Source organism: Scyliorhinus torazame, chromosome 9, assembly GCF_047496885.1.
Source record: "Scyliorhinus torazame isolate Kashiwa2021f chromosome 9, sScyTor2.1, whole genome shotgun sequence".
NCBI classification, from domain to species: domain Eukaryota; kingdom Metazoa; phylum Chordata; class Chondrichthyes; order Carcharhiniformes; family Scyliorhinidae; genus Scyliorhinus; species Scyliorhinus torazame.
In genome coordinates, this window is record NC_092715.1 from 2,183,876 (window position 1) to 2,206,600 (window position 22,725).

At 46.3% G+C, this 22,725-nt stretch overlaps 1 protein-coding gene across 3 annotated transcripts in view; it reads left to right on the forward strand.

The window, feature by feature from the left end:
• Positions 1–22,725, forward strand: part of LOC140429045 (nipped-B-like protein) — an 817,118-nt gene that overhangs the window by 265,594 nt on the left and 528,799 nt on the right. For all 3 annotated transcript variants that reach the window (XM_072515574.1, XM_072515576.1, XM_072515575.1), the window contains one exon: positions 19,610–19,703. In XM_072515574.1, coding sequence (XP_072371675.1) covers positions 19,610–19,703 — 94 coding nt within the window. The remainder of the gene's footprint in view (positions 1–19,609; positions 19,704–22,725) is intronic.

The window sequence follows — 22,725 nt, forward strand, 5'->3', positions numbered from 1 at the left end:
CCTTCTGCTAGTGTGGCGACCAGAACTGCATGCAATATTCCAAATGTGGCCTAACTAAACTTTTATACGGTTGTAACATGGCCTGCCAGTTCTTGTACTCAATGCCCTGGCAGATGAAGACAACTATGCCGTATGCCGCCTTGACCACCTTATCCACCTGCATTGCCATTTTCATGGAACTATGAACCTGAATGCCCAGATCCCTCTGGATGTCAATGCTCCTAAGTGTTCTGCCATTTACTGTATAATTCACACCTGCATAGAAATACATTGGCATGAGGATAGATTTGGCCCCAGTGGACTGGGCAGGGAGACTTAAAAGTAGGACAGTTGATGAGCACTGGCAGTGTTGAAAGAGATATTCAATTCTTCCCAACTTGTATATACAGAGAAGAAGAAAGCTTGTAAGAGGGGGAAAACATCCATGGCTAAGCAAGGACGTTAAAGATAACATAAAGACAAAAACTATGGCATACCGAATTGCAAAGACCAGTTAGGATAGAAGATTTGGAAACTTTTGAAGATCAACAAAGGATTGCTAAAAAAGTAATAAAGAGCAAAGGAAAGTTATCAAAGAAAAATTAGCGTAAAATATAAGAGGATAGAGAAAGCTTCTATAAGTTCATAAAAGGGAAGAGAGTAGCTAAAGTTATTGTTGGAGGATGGGATCGGGGAGTTAGATGGGAACACAGAAATGGTGGGGAAGCTAAATCAATATCTGGCCTCTGTCTTCATGGTTTACTCCATTAGGGTAATGCAGAGGTAATAAAATGGGAGGAATTCCGAATAATCATCACATTGGTGCCAATTCTCTGGCACCACCCCTGTGTCTAAAGAAAGGAAGATTAGTGCTAGTGCCTCTGCAATTTCCACTCTCCCCTACCTTTGTATCCTTGGATGCATCTCGTCCGGTCCTGATGCCTTATCCACTTTAAGCACCAACAGTCGATTTAAGACTTCCTCAACAATTTTGATCCCTTCTGGGGACAATTCCTCATCTGTCACCATATCCTGGATAGCATCGACTTACATGGTAAAAACGCGTGCAAAGTATTCATTTAATATCTCAGCCATGCTCCCTACCTCCATGTGCCAGCCTCCTTTTCGGTCCCTAATCAATTGTTCTACTCCTTTTACCATCCCATTACTATGTAGATGCCTATAGAAGTTTTTACGATTCTCCTTTGTTATCTGCTTGTTTTTTCTCATAATCCCTGTTTGCTTCTCTCTTGTGCTTTTTAACCTTCTCTCTGAAACTTCTGTATTCCCCTTAATTCTCAACTGTACTTTCTACCTGACATATGCACATTTTCTCTTTATCTTAATTTCTGCCTCTTGCACCTCGCTGCAATGTCTTTGCAAGTTTATTTCTCTACATTCCCATCCACCAGTTGGTGGTCTATATAATACCCCCATCAATGTCATTGCAACTTTTTCATTCCTTACCTCCCTCCAGCCAAACTAATCTGTCCATGAACCCTCTGGGGCATTCTCTCTTTAGTAATGTGATGTTTATACCATGTTTAATCAATAATGCCACTCCTCGCTCCCAATCTCACATTCGCTCTCTCCCTCTACCCTCTATCAGTAAATGAAAATGAAATGAAAATCGCTTATTGTCACAAGTAGGCTTCAATGAAGTTACTGTGAAAAGCCCCTAGTCGCCACATTCCGTCGCCTGTTCGGGGAGGCTGGTACGGGAATTGAACCGTGCTGCTGATCTGCCTTGGTCTGCTTTAAAAGCCAGGTATTTAGCCCAGTGTGCTAAACCAGCCCCTATGCGTCTCTCCTTCCCACCCCCAGTTTCTCTAGTCTCCCCTCTGGCTTTCCCTTGGTTCTCATCCCCTGCCATTCTTGTTTAAACATTCCCCAACAGCTCGGGTAATTCTCCATACAAGGATGTTAGTCCCAGTCTGTTAAGGTGTAAATCATCCTTCTGCAGGTCCCACCTGCCCCAGAACCGGTCCCAATGCCTCAAATCTAAAGCCCTCTCTCTTACTCCATTTGTTCAGCCACATGTTGATCTGCTCAACCTTCTTTTCTCACTAGTGCACAGCACTGGGAGTAATCCTGTGATATTGCTCTTGTCCTCCTTTTGAATTCTCTTCCTATAACTTCTGCTTTCACGATCTCATGCCTTTTCCTCCCTGTGTCATTGCTCCCAACGTGGACCACTACCTCTAACCGTTTGCCCTGCCACAAAAGAATATCCTGTAGCCGCTCTGACTCCCTTGATAGCAGTGAGCCAGCATACCATCCTAGATTCACATCTATGGCTGTGTCACCTAGCTATGGAACCTCTACTGCTCTCACACTTCAGCTCTTCCTCCTCCTACCCTGTGCTGCTGAGCCACCTGTGGTGCTACAAACCTGCCTCTTGTACAGTTCTCTAAGGAACCAACTTGCTCACCAGTGTTGAAAATGGAAAAGCGGTTCAAGAGTGGGATAGCCGTGGGAGATTCCTGCATCACCTGCCTGTTTCTTTTAGCTACTCCGGTGGTCACCCATTCTGTCTCTGCCTGTGTACTTAGCTGCAGTGTGACCACCTCCCTAAGCGTGCTAGCTGTGTATTCCTCAGCCTTGCGGATGCACTGAAGTGACTCCATCCATTGCTCCCATTTGCAGCTGCAGCTGGTAACACTCCCTGCAGATGTCGTCATCGAAGGCACTCTTCCCACACCCTGGAGGGTGCGCATTTCACAGGGCCAATCTGTACTGATGTACCTTCTGTTTATATGAAGTATTTGCTCACCATTCACCCATTAATCATTTGTATGGAGTCCAGACCAATTTAATGAATCTCGGCCCTACGTTGGCAGTGTATCCTTTTTCAAATGTGGAGACCAAAACTTCACACAATACTCCAGACCCACTTTTGCCAACTTCCCAATAGAACTGCACTAAGACTTCTGTATTTTTGTACTCCAATCCTCTTGCAATAAAGGCCAACATGCCATTTGCCTTCCTAATTGCTTGCAGCACCTGCATGCTATCTTTCTGCGTTCCTTGTACCAGCGCACACGAATCATTTTGAATTTGAACAGTTACAAGGTTACCAAAGTGAATAACTTCCCTACATTATCCTCCATTTTCTATCTTCTTGTCCATTGACTTATCCTGTCTATCACTTGGCAGCCTGTGTCCTCCCCACAGCTTACCTTTCTACCTTGTTTTTCATACATTACTCTGTATTTTTATCTAAGTCATTAATATAGACTGTAAAATAGCTGAGGCCCTTGTGCTGATCCTTGTGGCACTCCACTGTTTGATGCCTGCTAATTTGAAAAAGGTGTTTATGCCCACGCCTTTTCCACCATTTGTTAATCAATCCTCTATCTGTGCTAATATATTACCGCCGAACTCTATGATCCCTCAGTTTGGCTATTAACTACTTGTTTTGCACCTTTCTACTAGTTCCCCTTTAGGTATCTGACTAGTTACATCCTCAAAGAACTGAATAAGTTTGTCCAACAGGATTTCTCTTTCGCGAAACCATGTTGACTTGTACTATTTTTTTTTTTCTCCGCTCAACATTCCATCCGGTCCTTGGAAATATTGCTCCCCACACAGCCGCCAACTGCTGAACACACTCAAGCTGGTCAAAAACACCAGGACGCACCTCACTTACCACTCCACAATTATATAACCTATCCACTGCATGCCCACTTTTTATCTCTGCGTCCCATGTGGAGTAATCACACTGAGCAAGGTCGACCAGCAGACATCCTTTGTATCAAGGAATGGGAACAATAGGAAGTCACTAGTACGCTATGTGTGACAAAAGACCATAAGATATAGGAGCAGAGTTAGGCCAATCGGCCCATTGAGTCTGCTCCGCCATTCAATCATGGCTGATACTGTCTCATCCCCATTCTCCTGCCTTCTCCCCATAGCCACATATCCCTTATTAATCAACAACCTATCTATCTCGGTCTTAAAGACACTCATATAATTGGCCTCCACAGCCTTCTGTGGCAAAGAGTTCCACAGATTCACCACCCTCTGGCTGAAGAAATCCCTCCTCATCTCGGTTTTAAAGGATCGTCCCTTTAGTCCGAGATGGTGCCTCTGGTTCTAGTTTTTCCTACTAGTGGAAACTGTTGCTAATTGGGTTGCTCTTTATTTGGCTCTGAATATGGCGGCCAATATGGTCACTGTCCTTAGTTTTAATTGCGTTTTGCTCTAGAGTCGCCAGGTATCTTTCGATACCGCCACAAGGTTCAAACCGAATACTGATGAAAGACTCGATACACCAGTTAGTTAATTCAAAGTCAAATGTTTATTTATTTACACACGCAGTTAAATCTACTCGTGCACAAATACTACAGACTAAACTATCACTACTGCTAAAGCCTATACTTAGCTTCGGGCACTCACTCAGTCAGAGGAACAATGGCCGTTGTTCGGTTCTGAGGCTACTGGGGTGGAACTGGCACAGGATAACAGCTAAGGTCGTCTGGTAGGGTGAGTTGACCTTGGATTTACTTGTTCTGGTGCAGCTTTTGGGCAGGTCTCGCCTCGGTGAGAGCCGGAGCAAAGAGAACGATTCTCTCTTGGGAGATCCTTCTTATACCCAAAAGGGGCTTCGTGCGCTTTTGGGCGGGCCTTGAACTTGGCCCCAATTAATTGGGCCGTTTCTCAATCGTTCCTATCGATTTCCTTCAATAAAGGGGTGGGTGCCCTGATGGCTGAACGTGGCCTAGGTGGCCGTTGGCCTGCTTTGTTCTGGTCTCCTCTGGCACCGGGGTGTCTGCCTTAGTATCGTTTACTTAAATGTTACTCTTTTGTCCCCAGAGATGGCCTATTAGTATGCTAATGATTTGCCGTTTTGGTCTTCCTCGATAAACTATCTTCACTCAAACAATCAACAATAATCTACAACACTTTAAACTGTACAAATAGCAGCAACACAAGTTTCTCTGGCTTGGTAGTCAAGCACAGAGGTTTACGTTTCTTTATTGAACAAAACACACATAAAGAGAAACGGATGCACTTTAATTCACTCAAGGAATTGGGGGGTTTGGTGAAGTCCGAAAATAGGGGATCTAAACGTGTATACCGGGGTGCGAGTGCGGTAGGCTCTCCTTCGCCATTTTCTGAGCCACGACACTGCAGAGTATCGCCAGTACTCAGAGTGATTCTACTATGTACGATAGTGAATACCAGGTTATAAACTTGTCACACCAGGTCGGGGTTTCGTTAACTGTCTCGGGGTTAACTATCTCGGGGTACAGTGTATGGTAGGGGTGGGAAACATTCACGGCCTGTGTGGTAGGGGTCAGGGGGTAGCGTCCGCGCGCAACAGAAGGGATCCCGCTAAGATCCAGGTGTGGACCATGAAAGTTGTCTTCACCTTTCCGTCTTTCTGTCTTTTTCTTCCTTTGGGGTTCCTGAGGTTCCAGAGTTATATGGACACAAGCATAATATCTGTTATTATCTTGCTTAAGATCTCGTATGTCTGTCTGTCCTTTGTTGCAAATTACCATTATGATTGGTCACCACCTGTGACTCCCTCATTTAAAAAACCCCCAAATATTTGGACAAGTCATCCGAGAAAAATACTGACAGTGCGAGCTGTCTCGCAGCCTGTGCGATCTACCATCCTAGTGTTTGAGGATGTAAATAGCATACGGAAGCAACCCAAGGGTTGCCAAAAACAAACAAAAGAATTTTGAACTGAAAGTGCCAAAATGGGGTCTGCATTTTCCGCGGCGGGTAATAAATGGGTGGAGTCCCTGGGTAGGACGATGATCAGTGCCGTATGTGCTCTACCCGAGCATAGCTGACCAGAGGGGGGGTCCTCAGGCAGGGCGGGGACCAGTGGCGTTTCTCCACTGCCTGAGCGACCAGCAAGAACGGGTAAGATTGTGGTCGTCGTGGGGGCTGCCTCGTGATTGAATCAGGAGAGTAGCTATGAGTGGTGTCTGCCGACAAACTAGTTCCTCTGAACGGTTGTCTGTCGACAAACTAGTTCCTCTAACGGCCATTGAGCGTCAAAGGGTGGTGGAGTGGGGCCATGAAAATCTTTCAAATTCACAAACAATAAACATGTATATTAAACAAACAAATATACAACAAACATGGTGCAGGTTCCACCAGAAAGGACACCGTATCTCTCCATCGGTTCCTTTTTTCCCATGATGTAGACACCTCATTGCTCAGTAGCGAACAGTGTCGCAAAGGGATTCGTTTGGTGGGAGTCTGTCATCTTCTCCCTGCTGCCGTACTCTTGACTGGAGTCGTTTGGCTAAAGCTGCTTGGGGTGAATTGGGGTCATTCCGGATGAGCCTGAACGAATTGTCTCGGTGCTGGAATCGTGTGTCGAGGTTGGAGCTACTAGGTTTTAATCCGTAATCGTCGGGCGGTGGGTCTGGGTCAGGGGCTTTGATGTATGTGATTTCGAAGGGGTCACTGGAATCATGCTCAGATTCGCTGGGAGTGGGGTCTGGTGCAGGGGTATAATCATAACGTGGTGTGCTGTGGCTGTCGTCATTGCTGTCGCTGCTGGTTGAAGGAAGGGCGAGGCGGAGTTGTGTCTCTGGGGGTGGAGTTGAAGATGTGCCTGAGGATGGGCTGGACTGGCTGGGGGGGAGGGTAGGAATACGTCATCTGTGGGCGGGGCGTGCTCCTCTGGTGCCACGAGCAAGATGTGTGCATGGTTGTTCTGCGAGCCATAAGCCTTAAGCTGGTTTATGTGAAACCACGCAGACTTGCCATTGGAATATGTGATCTTTTATACCGAGGGGCTTACTTTGTCCGAAATGGAGTACAGTCCGGAAAACTTTGGGGAAAGGATTGAATTGGGGTCGTATAGGGAAAGCATCACTTGCTGCCCTACTACAAAGTCGGTGGCGTGTACCTTTTTATCGAAACAAGCCTTGATTTGTTTCCTCCTGGTCCCAAGTCTCACAGCTGCTGCGAGCTATGTTCTCAATTAGCTGCTGTACAGCATTTTCATGCGTGAGGGGCTGCGGGGCTGGCCAAATCCAGTCCTAATAAATACTCTGTCCCGGTCATGAGGGTGTGGGGGGGTGCATCCTGTGGACGTGGATACTGTGTTTCTTAAGAACATTAAAGCAAATGGGAGAACTGAATCCCAGGTGCTGTTGTTCTGGTGCACCATTTTCCTGAGAGTGGCTTTTAGAGTTCTGTTCATCCTCTCTACAATGCCGCTTGATTGGGAATGGTAGGCTATGTGAAACTTCTGCCTAATTCCAAAAATTGTGAGGACGTTTTTCATTACTCGTCCTGTAAAATGGGAGCCTTGATCGGACTCTATACTGCGCGGGAGGCCCCATCTTGGAAAGATGTGCTGTGTTAGTATTTTAGCTGTTGTCTTGGCCGTATTCGTTCTCGATGGAAAAGCTTCCACTCGTTTTGTGAAGGTGTCGATGACCACCAACACACTTATAACCATTTCTGCAGGGGGGGGTAGGGGCCCTATGTAGTCTATCTGCAAATTCATCCAGGGGCCATTAACGGGGTGGGTGTGACTAAGCTGAGCCTTTCTTGCATATCTGTCCGGATTGTTCTAGCAATTTTCAATGTAGTGAGTAACATCGGCTTTTAAATCAGGCCACCAGCAGAGGGGTCTGAGGTGGGTTATGGGTTGGGTTCAATGCCTTGGTGTCCATGATTGTCATGGAACTGACAAATAATCTGGTTCCTGTCCTGGCTGGGAACTACATAAATGCCTTCTTTCAAAATCACATTGTCGTGTGTGGTGATTGTGTTTTTAAACTTGTCGTACGAGGCTGGGAAGGTTCCTTTTAAAACTTCCCTGAGTTTTTCATCTTCCATCTGAGCCTTTGCTAGGTCCTGAATGTTGGTCTGTGAGACCTGAACCGCGTGTACTGGGGTGCTCTCGGGGGGGGGGGGGGGTTCCAAAAGTAACCATGTCTGGAACCTGCCTTCGCTAGGGCGTCTGCTTTAACGTTACCAGGAGGGGGGAAAGAGTGGTAATGACTGCGAACCTTAATTATGTCGTATTTCCTATCTTCAGCTGTCTCTAGGATATGTCGGAGTAATGGGGCTGAGGGTAGGGGCTTTCCGTCTGCGGAAATGAGTCCTCTAGTTTCCCACAGAGGTAGGAATTCTGTTAAACTATTACAGACATCTAAGCAGTCCGAATAGATGTCTGCTGGGGTCGGAAACGCGTCAGGGTGGTCTATCATGTACGCTATGGCTGCCAGTTCTGCCTGCGAGCCTAGATGTCCTGGCAACTTTAGTGAAATCACCTCAAGGGCGCGTCCCTGCGCATCCTCTACATAAATGCCGCAACCGGTAATTCTCTTTCCGTTCAAAACTCTGGAGGAGCCATCCACATAAATTTTCAGGGGTGCGCACGTGTCTCTGGGGTGTAATGTTCCCTATTTGTATCGCTACAGGGGCTGTGATGTGTCTTTGTTGTAAATTACCTGTAAAGCCGCTGAGTGTGATGGTGTCTGTTGTGGGCCATGTGTCTTGCTGGAACATTGTGGAGGAATTGAGTGTGGTGCGGGACCCTTCTGTGTCCCAAAGAAATTCTACGGGGTGTCCCCAGACTTTGCCTGCTACGACTGGTCTACCGGACTTGTTCCAAAGGGTGTCGCAGACCCAAGTTGGGAGCCTGAACACCGTCAGTCGGTGCCGTTCATGTCTGCGTTCTCTGAACGGGCGCTAACGCTATGGATTGGCTTTGCCCTATTCTTATTTAGGGTGCCTGTCTGTTGGTTTCTCTGCTGCTTCTGGGGGGCTTGACACTCTCGTGCCAAGTGTCCGAACTGTCCACAGTTGTAACATTACTGGGGTTTTGGCTGTGGTGGGCTGTTCCTGCCCTCATTTACCCATGCGGGGTTCTGGTGCGCTTTAACTGGATTCATGTCTGCCTGCTCTTCCTCTGGGTTTGCAAATGCGGTTTTACCTTGGACGGATTGTTCCCAAGTGCGGATCAATCTCTTCAAAACCCATTTCTTGTTGTGGGCCTCGTCTGAGGGGTCGTAATTTGCGCAAGCTCTCTGTCCTGCCTCTGTCGCATGAGAGACTAGGATGCAAGTCCATTTGGCCATATTATCTGCAGACAAATGGGCACGGGCTAACTCTCCAAATACTGCTGTGAAATGTATCCACAAGCGTCCAGCAAATGCTGTGGGGTGCTCTGTTTTCTTTTGCCTACACTTGTTTAGGCCTTCTACGGGGTCACCTCTGTTATAGCCGATCGCATCTAGGATCGCTGTGTGCATCTCTTGGAGGGTGCCTCCTCCTACATTCTGTGGGTCGGGAAGGGCTGCCACGACTGAAGGGTCAAGGCTTAAAACTGTGAGCTTCACTTGCTCCTTTTCATCCAGGCCGTATATGGTAGCCTGCTGTTTAACTCTAGCGAAAAACTGGTCTGATGTGGGAAGGAACGGTGTAATCTTTCCCCACAGGTCCCGCAATTGGGTCACGGTTAACGGAGTTGTACACAGGAAATCTGCGTTTCCTTCTGCTGCGCCCCTGTGGTGTGTGGTTACAGGGTTCATGGGGGTGTGTTCTGCCTGTTCAGTCGGGGGTTGGGGTGCTTTTCTCTTTTGGGGTTTTTCTTGCGAACATGTCCCATGTACGTATCTGTGGGCAGTCTCATTTAACTCCTGCTAATCGGGGCCGTTTTCCTGGTCTAACTGGGGTCCAAACATACTTTGAAACCCATTCTGGACAGAAAGCAGAGATTGCAATTCTGCGATTTGCTTCCGGTACTTTGCGTGATCTACTGAGCTCTGCCTTTGTTCCGTCGTGGAAGTGTAGAGTGCTCGTAGGGCTGCTTTTAAATCATTGCACTGTTTCTGCAATTGCTCTACCTGTTGCTCGGTTTCTTGTCTTACCAAGACCGCACGCTGTGTGTTCTGATAGGCCTTATCATATTGGGTCTGAAAACTACTCAAATGGGCGAGACAGGACTGGTGTGCACACTTGGCATCATCCACCTCTCTGTCCCTCGCTGCTAACTGTTCTCTCAAATCTTTATTCTCCTTCTCAAACTCGCTCGCATCTCCCTCACTATTTTTGTCTCTCTCCTGTAACTCTCTATGGAGCGTCCTAACGACTCCTCTGTGCCTTGCAATTGTGCCACGCAGGACACGATTGCCATCGGCTTGCGAGCTTTCCCTAAGCTCTTTTTGTGTATCTCTGACAGGTTCTCCCACCAAGTATGTCCTATACTCCCGGGACCTGTTTCGTCATTCGTGCAGAATTTGCTCCAAAGGGGCCATCCTTTCCCTTTGAGGTATTTTCTGATTTCCCCTTCCCATACGGGACACTGTCCTACTCTACTGGTCGCTGCGACCTCAAATTCCTGGGGGTTCATAAGGCGCTCCATTGCCTTCATTGCCATTTTTTCTACTGAATTTGGAACAGAGGGTGATAAAGTGGTGATGTAAACACGGGTACGGCTTATGCTAATTTCTGGCCTACAAAAACACCCGACAGTTTTACGCAACAAAATCTCTCAGGTTTACCTTGCAACCCTGTTAGTACGCATGCATTAACACACTTCCGAAACTTGGAGGTTTGATCAGTATTGTTCTCACACTTGTGGTTTTTCTGTTTCCAATTGGATTCCAATTCAAAATTGGGTTCTCTCGGAGTGACTAGGCCACTTCTAAGTCGAGTTCCGTCAGAGGTCGCCAGTAAATGTTGCTAATTGCGTTTCTCTTTATTTGGCTCTGAATATGGCAGCCAATATGGTCGCCTTGGTTCTAATTACGTTTTGCTCTAGAGTCGCTAGGTATCTTTCGATACCGACACAAGGTTCAAACCGAATACTGATCAAAGACTCAACACCAGTTAGTTAGTTCAAAGTCAAATGCTTATTTATTTACACACACAGTTAAATATAATCATGCACAAATATTACAGACTAAACTATCACTGCTGCTAAAGCCTATACTTAGCTTCAGGCGCCCACTCAGTCAGAGGAACAATAGCCGTTGTTCGGTTCTGAGGCTGCTGGGGTGGAACTGGTACGGGATAACCACTAAGGTCGTCTGTCTGGTAGCGTGCGTTGACCTTGGATTTACTTGTTCTGGTGCAGCTTTTGGGCAGGTCTCTCCTCGGTGAGAGCCAAAGCCAAGAGAACGATTCGCTCTTTGGGGCTCCTTCTTTTACCCAAAAGGGGCTTTGTGCGCTTTTGGGCGGGCCTTGAACTTGGCCCCAATTAATTGGGCCGTTTCTCAATCGTTCCTATCGATTTCCTCCAATAAAGGGGTGGGTGCCCTGATGGCTGGGCGTGTCCTAGGTGGCCGTTGGCCTGCTTTGTTCTGGTCTCCTCTGGCGCCGGGGTGTCTGTCGTCTTATCGTTTACTTAAATGTTACTCTTTTGTCCCCGGAGATGGCCCATTAGTATGCTAATGGGTTTGCAGTTTTGGTCTTGTCTGGGAGCTGCGGCTCTAATCAACAGACAAACCCTGGACCTGCTTGTTTTCTCCGTATTGTCCATTTTCCCTGCAATCTTTGCAAAGTGTCCATTTTGTAATCGGGAAGTGGCCATCCCTCGCAGTATCTTGTAAGTTTTAATAAGATCCCCTCTCATCCTTCTAAACTCCCAATGAGTACAGACCCAGAGTCCTCAAACGTTCCTCATTCGACAAGTTCCTCATTCCAGATCTTTCTTGTGAACCTCCTGGACCTCTTCCAAGGCTAGCACATCCTTCGTTAGATATGAGGCCCAAAACTTAGAGGGATGGCAGGGAAGGGAGTGCAATGTTCCTCCTGCAGGATGTTTGAGGTGAGGGATGCCGTTAGTGCCCCTGCTGAATTTACCTGCAGGAAGTGCTGCCATCTCCAGCTCCTCCAAGACCGAGTTAGGGAACTGGAGCTGGAGTTGGAAGAACTTCGGATCATTCGGGAGGCAGAGGGGGTCATAGATAGCAGCTTCAGGGAACTAGTTACACCAAAGATTGGAGATAGATGGGTAACTGTAAGAGGGACTGGGAAAAAACAGTCAGTGCAGGGATCCCCTGCGGTCGTTCCCCTGAGAAACAAGTATACCGCTTTGGATACTTGTGGGGGGGACGACTTACCAGGGGTAAGCCATGGGGTACGGCCCTCTGGCACGGAGTCTGTCCCTGTTGCTCAGAAGGGAAGGGGGGAGAGGAGCAGAGCATTAGTAATTGGGGACTCGATAGTCAGGGGCACAGATAGGAGATTTTGTGGGAGCGTGAGAGACTCACGTTTGGTATGTTGCCTCCCAGGTGCAAGGGTACGTGATGTCTCGGATCGTGTTTTCCGGGTCCTTAAGGGGGAGGGGGAGCAGCCAAGTCGTGGTCCACATTGGCACTAACGACATAGGTAGGAAAGGGGATAAGGATGTCAGGCAGGTTTTCAGGGAGCTAGGATGGAAGCTCAGAACTAGATCAAACAGAGTTGTTATCTCTGGGTTGTTGCCCGTGCCACGTGATAGTGAGATGAGGAATAGGGAGAGAGAGCAATTAAACACGTGGCTACAGGGATGGTGCAGGCGGGAGGGATTCAGATTTCTGGATAACTGGGGCTCTTTCTGGGGAAGGTGGGACCTCTACAGACAGGATGATCTACATCTGAACCTGCGGGGCACAAATATCCTGGGGGGGAGATTTGTTAGTGCTTTGGGGGGGTTTAAACTAATGCAGCAGGGGCATGGGAACCTGGATTGTAGTTTTAGGGTAAGGGAGAATGAGAGTATAGAGGTCAGGAGCTCAGATTTGACGTCGCAGGAGGGGGCCAGTGCTCAGGTAGGTGGTTTGAAGTGTGTCTACTTCAATGCCAGGAGTATACGAAATAAGGTAGGGGAACTGGCAGCATGGGTTGGTACCTGGGACTTCGATGTTGTGGCCATTTCGGAGACATGGATAGAGCAGGGACAGGAATGGATGTTGCAGGTTCCGGGGTTTAGGTGTTTTAGTAAGCTCAGAGAAGGAGGCAAAAGAGGGGGAGGTGTGGCGCTGCTAGTCAAGAGCAGTATTACGGTGGCGGAGAGGATGCTAGATGGGGACTCATCTTCCGAGGTAGTATGGGCTGAGGTTAGAAACATGAAAGGAGAGGTCACACTGTTGGGAGTCTTCTATAGGCCTCCAAATAGTTCTAGGGATGTAGAGGAAAGGATGGCGAGGATGATCCTGGATAAGAGCGAAAGTAACAGGGTAGTTATTATGGGAGACTTTAACTTTCCAAATATTGACTGGAAAAGATATAGTTCGAGTACATTAGATGGGTCGTTTTTTGTACAGTGTGTGCAGGAGGGTTTCCTGACACAGTTTGTTGACAGGCCAACAAGAGGCGAGGCCACATTGGATTTGGTTTTGGGTAATGAACCAGGCCAGGTGTTGGATTTGGAGGTAGGTGAGCACTTTGGGGACAGTGACCACAATTCTGTGACGTTTACGTTAAGGATGGAAAGGGATAAGTATACACCACAGGGCAAGAGTTATAGCTGGGGGAAGGGCAATTATGATGCCATTAGACGTGACTTGGGGGGGATAAGGTGGAGAAGTAGGCTGCAAGTGTTGGACACACTGGATAAGTGGAGCTTGTTCAAGGATCAGCTACTGCGTGTTCTTGATAAGTATGTACCGGTCAGGCAGGGAGGAAGGTGCCGAGCGAGGGAACCATGGTTTACCAAAGAAGTGGAATCTCTTGTTAAGAGGAAGAAGGAGGCCTATGTGAAGATGAGGTGTGAAGTTTCAGTTGGGGCGATGGATAGTTACAAGGTAGCGAGGAAGGATCTAAAGAGAGAGCTAAGACGAGCAAGGAGGGGACATGAGAAGTATTTGGCAGGAAGGATCAAGGAAAACCCAAAAGCTTTCTATAGGTATGTCAGGAATAAGCGAATGACTAGGGAAAGAGTAGGACCAGTCAAGGACAGGGATGGGAAGTTGTGTGTAGTGTCTGAAGAGATAGGCGAGATACTAAATGAATATTTTTTGTCAGTATTCACTCAGGAAAAAGATAATGTTGTGGAGGAGAATGCTGAGCTCCAGGTAAATAGATTAGATGGCATTGAGGTACGTAGGGAAGAGGTGTTGGCAATTCTGGACAGGCTGAAAATAGATAAATCCCCGGGACCTGATGGGATTTATCCTAGGATTCTCTGGGAGGCCAGGGAAGAGATTGCTGGACCATTGGCTTTGATTTTTATGTCATCATTGGCTACAGGAATAGTGCCAGAGGACTGGAGGATAGCAAATGTGGTCCCTTTGTTCAAAAAGGGGAGCAGAGACAACCCCGGCAACTATAGACTGGTGAGCCTCACGTCTGTAGTGGGTAAAGTCTTGGAGGGGATTATAAGAGACAAGATTTATAATCATCTAGATAGGAATAATATGATCAGGGATAGTCAGCATGGCTTTGTGAAGGGTAGGTCATGCCTCACAAACCTTATCGAGTTCTTTGAGAAGGTGACCAAACAGGTAGACGAGGGTAGAGCAGTTGATGTGGTGTATATGGATTTCAGCAAAGCGTTTGATAAGGTTCCCCACGGTAGGCTATTGCAGAAAATACGGAGGCTGGGGATTGAGGGTGATTTAGAGATGTGGATCAGAAATTGGCTAGCTGAAAGAAGACAGAGGGTGGTGGTTGATGGGAAATGTTCAGAATGGAGTTCAGTCACAAGTGGAGTACCACAAGGATCTGTTCTGGGGCCGTTGCTGTTTGTCATTTTTATCAATGAACTAGAGGAAGGCGCAGAAGGGTGGGTGAGTAAATTTGCAGACGATACTAAAGTCGGTGGTGTTGTCGATAGTGTGGAAGGAAGTAGCAGGTTACAGAGGGATATAGATAAGCTGCAGAGCTGGGCTGAGAGGTGGCAAATGGAGTTTAATGTAGAGAAGTGTGAGGTGATTCACTTTGGAAGGAATAACAGGAATGTGGAATATTTGGCTAATGGAAAAGTTCTTGAAAGTGTGGATGAGCAGAGGGATCTAGGTGTCCATGTACATAGATCTCTGAAAGTTGCCACCCAGGTTGATAGGGTGGTGAAGAAGGCCTATGGAGTGTTGGCCTTTATTGGTAGAGGGATTGAGTTCCGGAGTCAGGAGGTCATGTTGCAGCTGTACAGAACTCTGGTACGGCCGCATTTGGAGTATTGCGTACAGTTCTGGTCACCGAATTATAGGAAGGACGTGGAGGCTTTGGACCGGGTGCAGAGGAGATTTACCAGGATGTTGCCTGGTATGGAGGGAAAATCTTATGAGGAAAGGCTGATGGACTCGAGGTTGTTTTCGTTGGAGAGAAGAAGGTTAAGAGGAGACTTAATAGAGGCATACAAAATGATTAGGGGGTTGGATAGGGTGGACAGTGAGAGCCTTCTCCCGCGGATGGAAATGGCTGGCACGAGGGGACATAACTTTAAACTGAGGGGTAATAGATATAGGACAGAGGTCAGAGGTAGGTTCTTTACGCAAAGAGTAGTGAGGCCGTGGAATGCCCTACCTGCTACAGTAGTGAACTCGCCAACATTGAGGGCATTTAAAAGTTTATTGGATAAGCATATGGATGATAATGGTATAGTGTAGGTTAGATGGCTTTTGTTTCGGTGCAACATCGTGGGCCGAAGGGCCTGTACTCCGCTGTATTGTTCTATGTCCTATGAGACCAAGGTCCATTTATAAAAAAAAAAACTGCTCACAATACTTCAAATGGGGTCTGACCAGAGCCTTACCCAGCCTCAGAAGTACATCCCTGGTCTTGTATTCTAGCCCTCTTGACATGAATGCTAACAAGGGGCAGTACGGTAGCATTGTGGATAGCACAATTGTTTCACAGCTCCAGGGTCCCAGGTTTGATTCCGGCTTGGGTCACTGTCTGTGCGGAGTCTGCACATCCTCCCCGTGTGAGCATTGGGTTTCCTCCGGGTGCTCCGGTTTCCTCCCACAGTCCAAAGATGTGCAGGTTAGGTGGATTGGCCATGACAAATTGCCCTCCGTGTTGGGTGGGGTTACTGGGTTATGGGGATAGGGTGGAGGTGTTGACCTTGGTAGGGTGCTCTTTCCCAGAGCCGGTGCAGACTCGATGGGCCGAATGGCCTTCTGCACTGTAAATTCTATGATTGCATTTGCCTTCTTAACTGCCGACTGAACCCGCACATTAACCTTAAGAGAATCGTGAACAAGGACTCCCAAGTCCCTTTGTGCTTCTGATTTCCGAAGCATTTCCCCATTTAGAAAATAGTCTATGCCTAAATTCCTCCTTCCAAAGTGCGTAACCCCTCACTTTTTCACATTGTATTTCATTTGCCACTTCATTGCCCACTCTCCTAGCTTGTCCAAGTCCTTCTGCAGCCCGCCTGCTTCCTCAATACTACCTGTCCCTCTACAGATCTTTGTATCATCTGCAAACTTAGCAGCAGTGCCTTCAGTACCTTCTTCCAGATCATTAATATACATTGTGAAAAGTTGTGGTCCCAGCACAGACCCCTGAGGCACACCACTAGTCACCGGCTGCCATCCTGAAAACGACCCCTTTATCCCCTCTCTCTGCCTTCTGCCAGTCAGCCAATCCTCTATCCATGCCAGGATCTTACCCTGAACACCATGAACTCTTAACTTATTTAACAGTCTCCTGTGCGGCACCTTGTCAAAGGCCTTCTGGAAATCTAAATAAATCACGTCCACTGGTTCTCCTTTGTCTAACTTGCTTGTTACCTCCTCAAAGAACTCTTAACAGATTTGTCAGACACGACCACCCTTTGACTAAAGCCGTTCTGACTCAGTCCTATTTTACCATGCAATGCCAAGTACACTGCAATCTCATCTTTAATAACAGACTCTAAAATCTTACCAATGACCGAAATCAGGCTAACCGGCCTATAATTTCCCGTCTTCTGCCTCCCTCCCTTCTTAAATACTGGTGTTACATTAGCCACCTTCCAGTCCTCTGGGACCCTTCCTGCCTCCAGTGATTCCTGAAAGATCATCACTAATGCCTCCACAATTTCCTCAGCTATCTCTTTTAGGACCTGAGGTGTAGTCCATCCGGTCCAGGTGACTTATTCACCTTCAGACCTTTCAGTTTCCCCAGAACCAACAACTCCTTAGTAATGGTCACTGCACTCACCTCTGCCCCCTGGTTCTCCTGGAGCTCTGGCATCCCACTGTTGTCTTCCACCGTGAAGACTGATGCAAAGTGACTATCCAGTTTGTCTGCCATTTCTTCGTTTCCTATTATTACTTCTCCAGCCATATTTTCTAGTGGTCCAATGTCTATTTTTGCCTCTCCTACCTTTATATATTGAAAAAAAACTCTTCCTATCTTCCTTTATATTACTCGCTAGCTTGCACTCATACTTCTATCTTCTCCCTCCTTATTGCTTTTTTAGTTGTCCTCTGGTCGCATTTAAAGGCTTCCCAATCCTCTGGTTTCCCACTAATACTCGCCACTTTGTATGCTTTTTCTTTAGCCTTTATGCTGTCCTTGACATCCCTCGTCAGCCATGGCTGCCTTGTCCTCCCCTTTGCATGTTTCCTCTTCCTTGGGATGAATTTCTGCTGTGCCTCCCTAATAACCCCCAAAAACTCCTGCCATTGCTGTTCCACTGTCTTCCCTGCTCGGTTCCTTTTCCAATCAACTCTGGGCAGCTTCTCCCTCATGTCTTTGTAGTTACCCTTATTTAATTGTAATACCGTTACATCTGATTGTATCCTCTCCCCCTCAAACTTCAGGGTAAATTCTATCATATTGTGGTCACTGCTCCCTAAGGGTCCCTTCACCTTAAGTTGTTTTTAACACCGTCGACATGACGTCCGCAACCCCCTAGGCTTTGGCCATGTCCAAAACATGTGGACATGGTTCGCTGGTCCTCCCGACCATTTTGCGCACCTGTCCTCCACCCCAAAGAATCTGCTCATCCGGGCCACTGTCATGTTGTTTAAATACTATCTTTAACTTCCTGATGGGTCCTTCTCGCTCAGTTTTTGTTCTTCAATGGAACGTATTTTTTTTGGACATTTTGAATTGTTTCTTTAAATGTTTCCCCTGTTCATTTACCTCCATTCCTTTTAGCCTGTTGACCTAATTAACTAACCAGTTCTCTCCTTATACCTATGCAATTAACTTTGCCTAATTTAAGATTTTTGTTTGAGATTGGAATATGTCATTTTCAAACGTAACACTGAATTGAATGCTATTATGTTCACCATTTCCTGGAAATTTCACCTGGCGTGCTTTAGTCTACAATAATACATCTGCGATAGCTTTATTCCTAGTTGGTTACACTACGTACTGCTCCATGAAACTGTCACAAAAATATTCTACAACTTCATCTTTCAGGCCATTTGTTAAAGTCTGTATGAAGATTAAATTTCCACAATGATTATATTTCCTTCAGCATAGGCTCCATTAATTTCTTTTTTAATGCTCTGCCCAATGGAATAACTTGGGGGTGGCACAGTAGCACAGTGGTTATCACTGTGGCTTCACCACTCCAGGGTCCCAGGTTTGATTCCCTGCTGGGTCACAGCCTGCGGAGTCTGCACATTCTCCCCGTGTCTGCGTGGGTTTCCTCCGGGTGCTCTGGTTTCCTCCCACAGTCCAAAGACGTGCAGGTTAGGTGGATTGGCCATGCTAAATTGCCCTTTGTGTCCAAAAAGATTAGGAGGGGTTATTGGGTTAAGGGGGTAGGGTTGAAGTGAGGGCCTAAGTTGGTCGGTGCAGACACGATGGGCCGAATGGACTCCCGCACTGTATGTTCTATGTTGGTTGCTGGTTTAGCACACTGGGCTAAATTGCTGGCTTGTAATGCAGAACAAGGCAGCAGCGCAGCTTCAATTCCCGTTCCGGCCTCCCCGAACAGGCGCCAGAATGTGGCGACTAGGGGCTTTTCACAGTAACTTCATTAAAGCTTACTTGTGACAATCAGCGATGATGATTATTATTATTATTCCAGTTCCTAGTTCTTGTGCTCTACTGAAACTGCACCTGAATCATCTCCTCTTTAAGGTCAGCCCATTGCTACATTAAATTTTAATCTGAGCAAGTCCATTTTCACTGCACTGAATTAACCCTCTGCCATTTAAGTATATTTACTTTGGGTGCTCCTTGTCCTCTTCCCACAGAAATGGATATTTCTTCGCATCTACCCTGTCGACCCTCCCTTAAAATTTTTTATATGTTTCAATTTTGCTGCAACTCCCCAGATCTTAGCGAGGAGGACTTTGTATGGTTGACTGGGATGCCTACACCTGATAGTTTCTGGTGACTTGGTCGATGCTGGTTAGTCTGTGATGTTTTATTCTTTAGATTTTCTGTAGCAGTTTGATTCAACTGATTGTCTTGCTATCAGAGGGCAGTTCAGAGTCCATCGCAATGCTGTGGTGGTTGTGCCAATCCAGGCAACAACGTGTTGATTTCCTGCACTGAAAAGCATTAGCGAACCAGAGGAGATTCTACAACAACCCAGGATGTTCTTAATCATTACTGAGAAGAGTATTATATTCTGGAATTATTATTTAATTGAATTTAAATTCTCCCAAGTGCCATGATTGAATTTGAACTTGTTCCTGGGCCTTGGCGACTACCTAGGTTTCTGATACGTAGCCCAGTAAGATTAGCACTATGGTACTGTCGCTTTCAACAACTTTGTCTTAAATTTCCAGGCTAATGTTTTTCTTGTTTTTAATTTTAGGATGGTGATTCTTCATTGAGGAATGCTGCTTCCTTCCCTTTAAGATCCCCACAGGCAGTGTGTTCTCCTGCGAGCAGTGATGGAACTCCAAAAGGTAAATTTATACATTGCATGTACTGAAACTATCCTTAATACTGCGTGTAATATTGTTGATAATTGAGACTGCTCGCAAAGAAGCAAGCTAAATGAAGAAATGGAGGATATGGCATCAAGGGTGATTGTTTCTTGGTTTATAAGCTATTTGGTTTCCACAATTGGATAATATTGAGATTATTTGAAAGGTTCGGTTTTACTTTTCGGCCCACAGCCACAGTCCCGATCTTTAATGCATGATGCTTATAATGCAGAACTAAAGATCTTCCTGGTTTAGGTACTTTACGTCCGACCATAAGACAAAAGAGCAGAATTAGGCAACTCGGCCCATCGAGTCTGCTCCGCCATTCAATCATGGCTGATATTTTTCTCATCCCCATTCTCCTGCCTTCTCCCCATAACCCCTGATCCCCTTATTGATCAAAAACCTATCTATCTCTGTCTTAAAGACACTCAATGATTTGGCCTCCACAGCCTTCTGCAGCAAAGAGTTCCACAGATTCACCACCCTCTGGCTGAAGAAATTCCTCCTCATCTCGGTTTTAAAGGATCGTCCCTTTAGTCTGAGATTGTGTCCTCTGCTTCTAGTATATCCTACTAGTGGAAACATCCTCTCCACGTCCACTCTATCCAGACCTCACAGTATCCTGTAAGTTTCAATAAGACCTCCCTCATCCTTCTAAACTCCAACGAGTACAGAACCAGAGTCCTCAACCGTTCCTCATATGACAAGCCCTTCATTCCAGGGATCATTCTTGTGAACCTCCTCTGGACCCTTTCCAAGGCCAGCACATCCTTCCTTAGATACTCCAAATGGGGTCTGAGCAGGACCTTATACAGCCTCAGAAGTAGATCCCTGCTCTTCTATTCTAGACCTCTCGACATGAATGCTAACATTTCATTCGTCTTCCTAACTGCCGACTGAACCTGTACGTTAATCTTAAGAGAATCGTGAACAAGGACTCCCAAGACCATAAGACATAGGAGCAGAGTTAGGCCACTCGGCCCATCGAGTCTGCTCCGCCATTCAATCATGGCTGATATTTTCTCATCCCCATTCTCCTGCCTTCTCCCCATAACCCCTGATCTCCTTATTAATCAAGTACCTATCTAGTTCTGTCTTAAAGACACTCAGTGATTTGGCCTCCACAGCCTTCTGCTGCAAAGAGTTCCACAGATTCACCACCCTCTGGCTGAAGAAATTCCTCCTCATCTCAGTTTTAAAGGTTTGTCCCTTTAGTCTGAGATTGTGTCCTCTGGTTCTAGTTTTTCCTACAAGTGGAAACATCCTCTCCACGTCCACTCTATCCAGGCCACGCAGTATCCTGTAAGTTTCAATAAGGTGCCCCCCCCCCCCCCATCCTTCTAAACTCCAACAAGTACAGACCCAGAGTCCTCAGAGCCCTGAGCTTTGACAAAGGGACATCTGGACTCGAAACGTTAGCTCTTTTCTCTCCCTTCAGATGCTACCAGACCTGCTGCGATTTTCCTGCATTTTCTTTTTGGCTTCAGAGTCCTCAACCGTTCGTCATACGACAAGTGCTTAATTACGGGGATCATTCTTGTGAATCTCCTCTGAACCCTTTCCAAGGCCAGCACATCCTTCCTTAGATACGGGGCCCACAACTGCTCACAATACTCCAAATGGGGTCTGACCAGAGCCTTATACACCCTCAGAAGTACATGCCTGGTCTTGTATTCTAGTCCTCTCGACATGAATGCTAACATTGCATTTGCCTTCCTAACTGCCGACTGAACCTGCACGTTAACCTTAAGAGAATCGTGAACAAGAACTCCCAAGTCCCTTTGTGCTTCTGATTTCTGAAGCATTTTCCCATTTAGAAAATAGTCTATGCCTCCATTTCTCCTTCCAAAGTGCATAACCTCTCACTTTTCCACATTTAGGGTAGTTTCAAGAACTAGCTCTCACTGAAGTAGGGTTTACTCTGCGGAAGGGATGAGCTAACTTGTGACAGGCCATGGAAGAAGCTAAAGTTTAATTGGAGCATTTTCCATAGGTGCTGATATGCCTTTCTGAAATTACACTAATTGTGAGGTGAACTATATTTTGCTAGAGTGAGGGTTGACTTGTACTGAAAGCATTCCTTCTTATTATTGCTCCATCATGGTTTGCTTATTATCTGGTTGACTCTAAATAAGGTTTGGATTTGTTTAATATGTTTTAAAATTTAAGACCACTAAATATGCAAACAATGTAGATCATGAAAAATGAAATGAGATCATAAGTTATTATTATAGTTGGGCAGCACAATGGATTAGCACTGCTGCCTCATGGCGCCGAGGTCCCAGGTTCGATCCCGGCTCTGGGTCACTGTCCGTGTGGAGTTTGCACATTCTCCCTGTGTCTGCATGGGTTTCGCCCCCACAACCCAAAGATGTGCAGGGTAGGTGGATTGGGCACGCTAAATTGCCCCTTAATTGGAAAAAATGAATTGGGTACTCTAAATTTAAAAAACAAATTGCCCCTTAATTGAAAAAAATGAATTGGCTTTTTAAAATTACTATAATTGATTTGACTTTAATTTGAGATGATTCTATCTCACTTAAATGTCAACAAATATGAAACTAAAATGAGCACTGTTTTTCATTGCAAACTTAATTGATTAAACTTATTTTGCTAACTCAATAATTGTGCCTTCCATCAGTCATGTTTGGAGACTCTGAATGAAACCATTGCACTGACCCCAAGAACAGTGTTTACTCTAAGGTGTATGGGTGCGCAGCTGTCCAGAACATGCTGTGCAGGGTATAGATAAACAGGCATCACGAGAACGTTCCCCTTACCACGTGTGTGTGTGTGTGTGTGTGGCCTCACTGAAATCTTAAAAGGACTGCGTGGTGTACCAAAGAGGCCATGCACGGTGAAAGGAAATTAGAGGAAAAATTGCCTCAGGATATGGTCTAAATACTTGTTTGTGATGGAATCGGAGAAACTGCTTGCATGTTCGAATTCAGATTAAATCATCAGTGCAGATATTTGTGGGTTTTATTTTTTCCTGTTT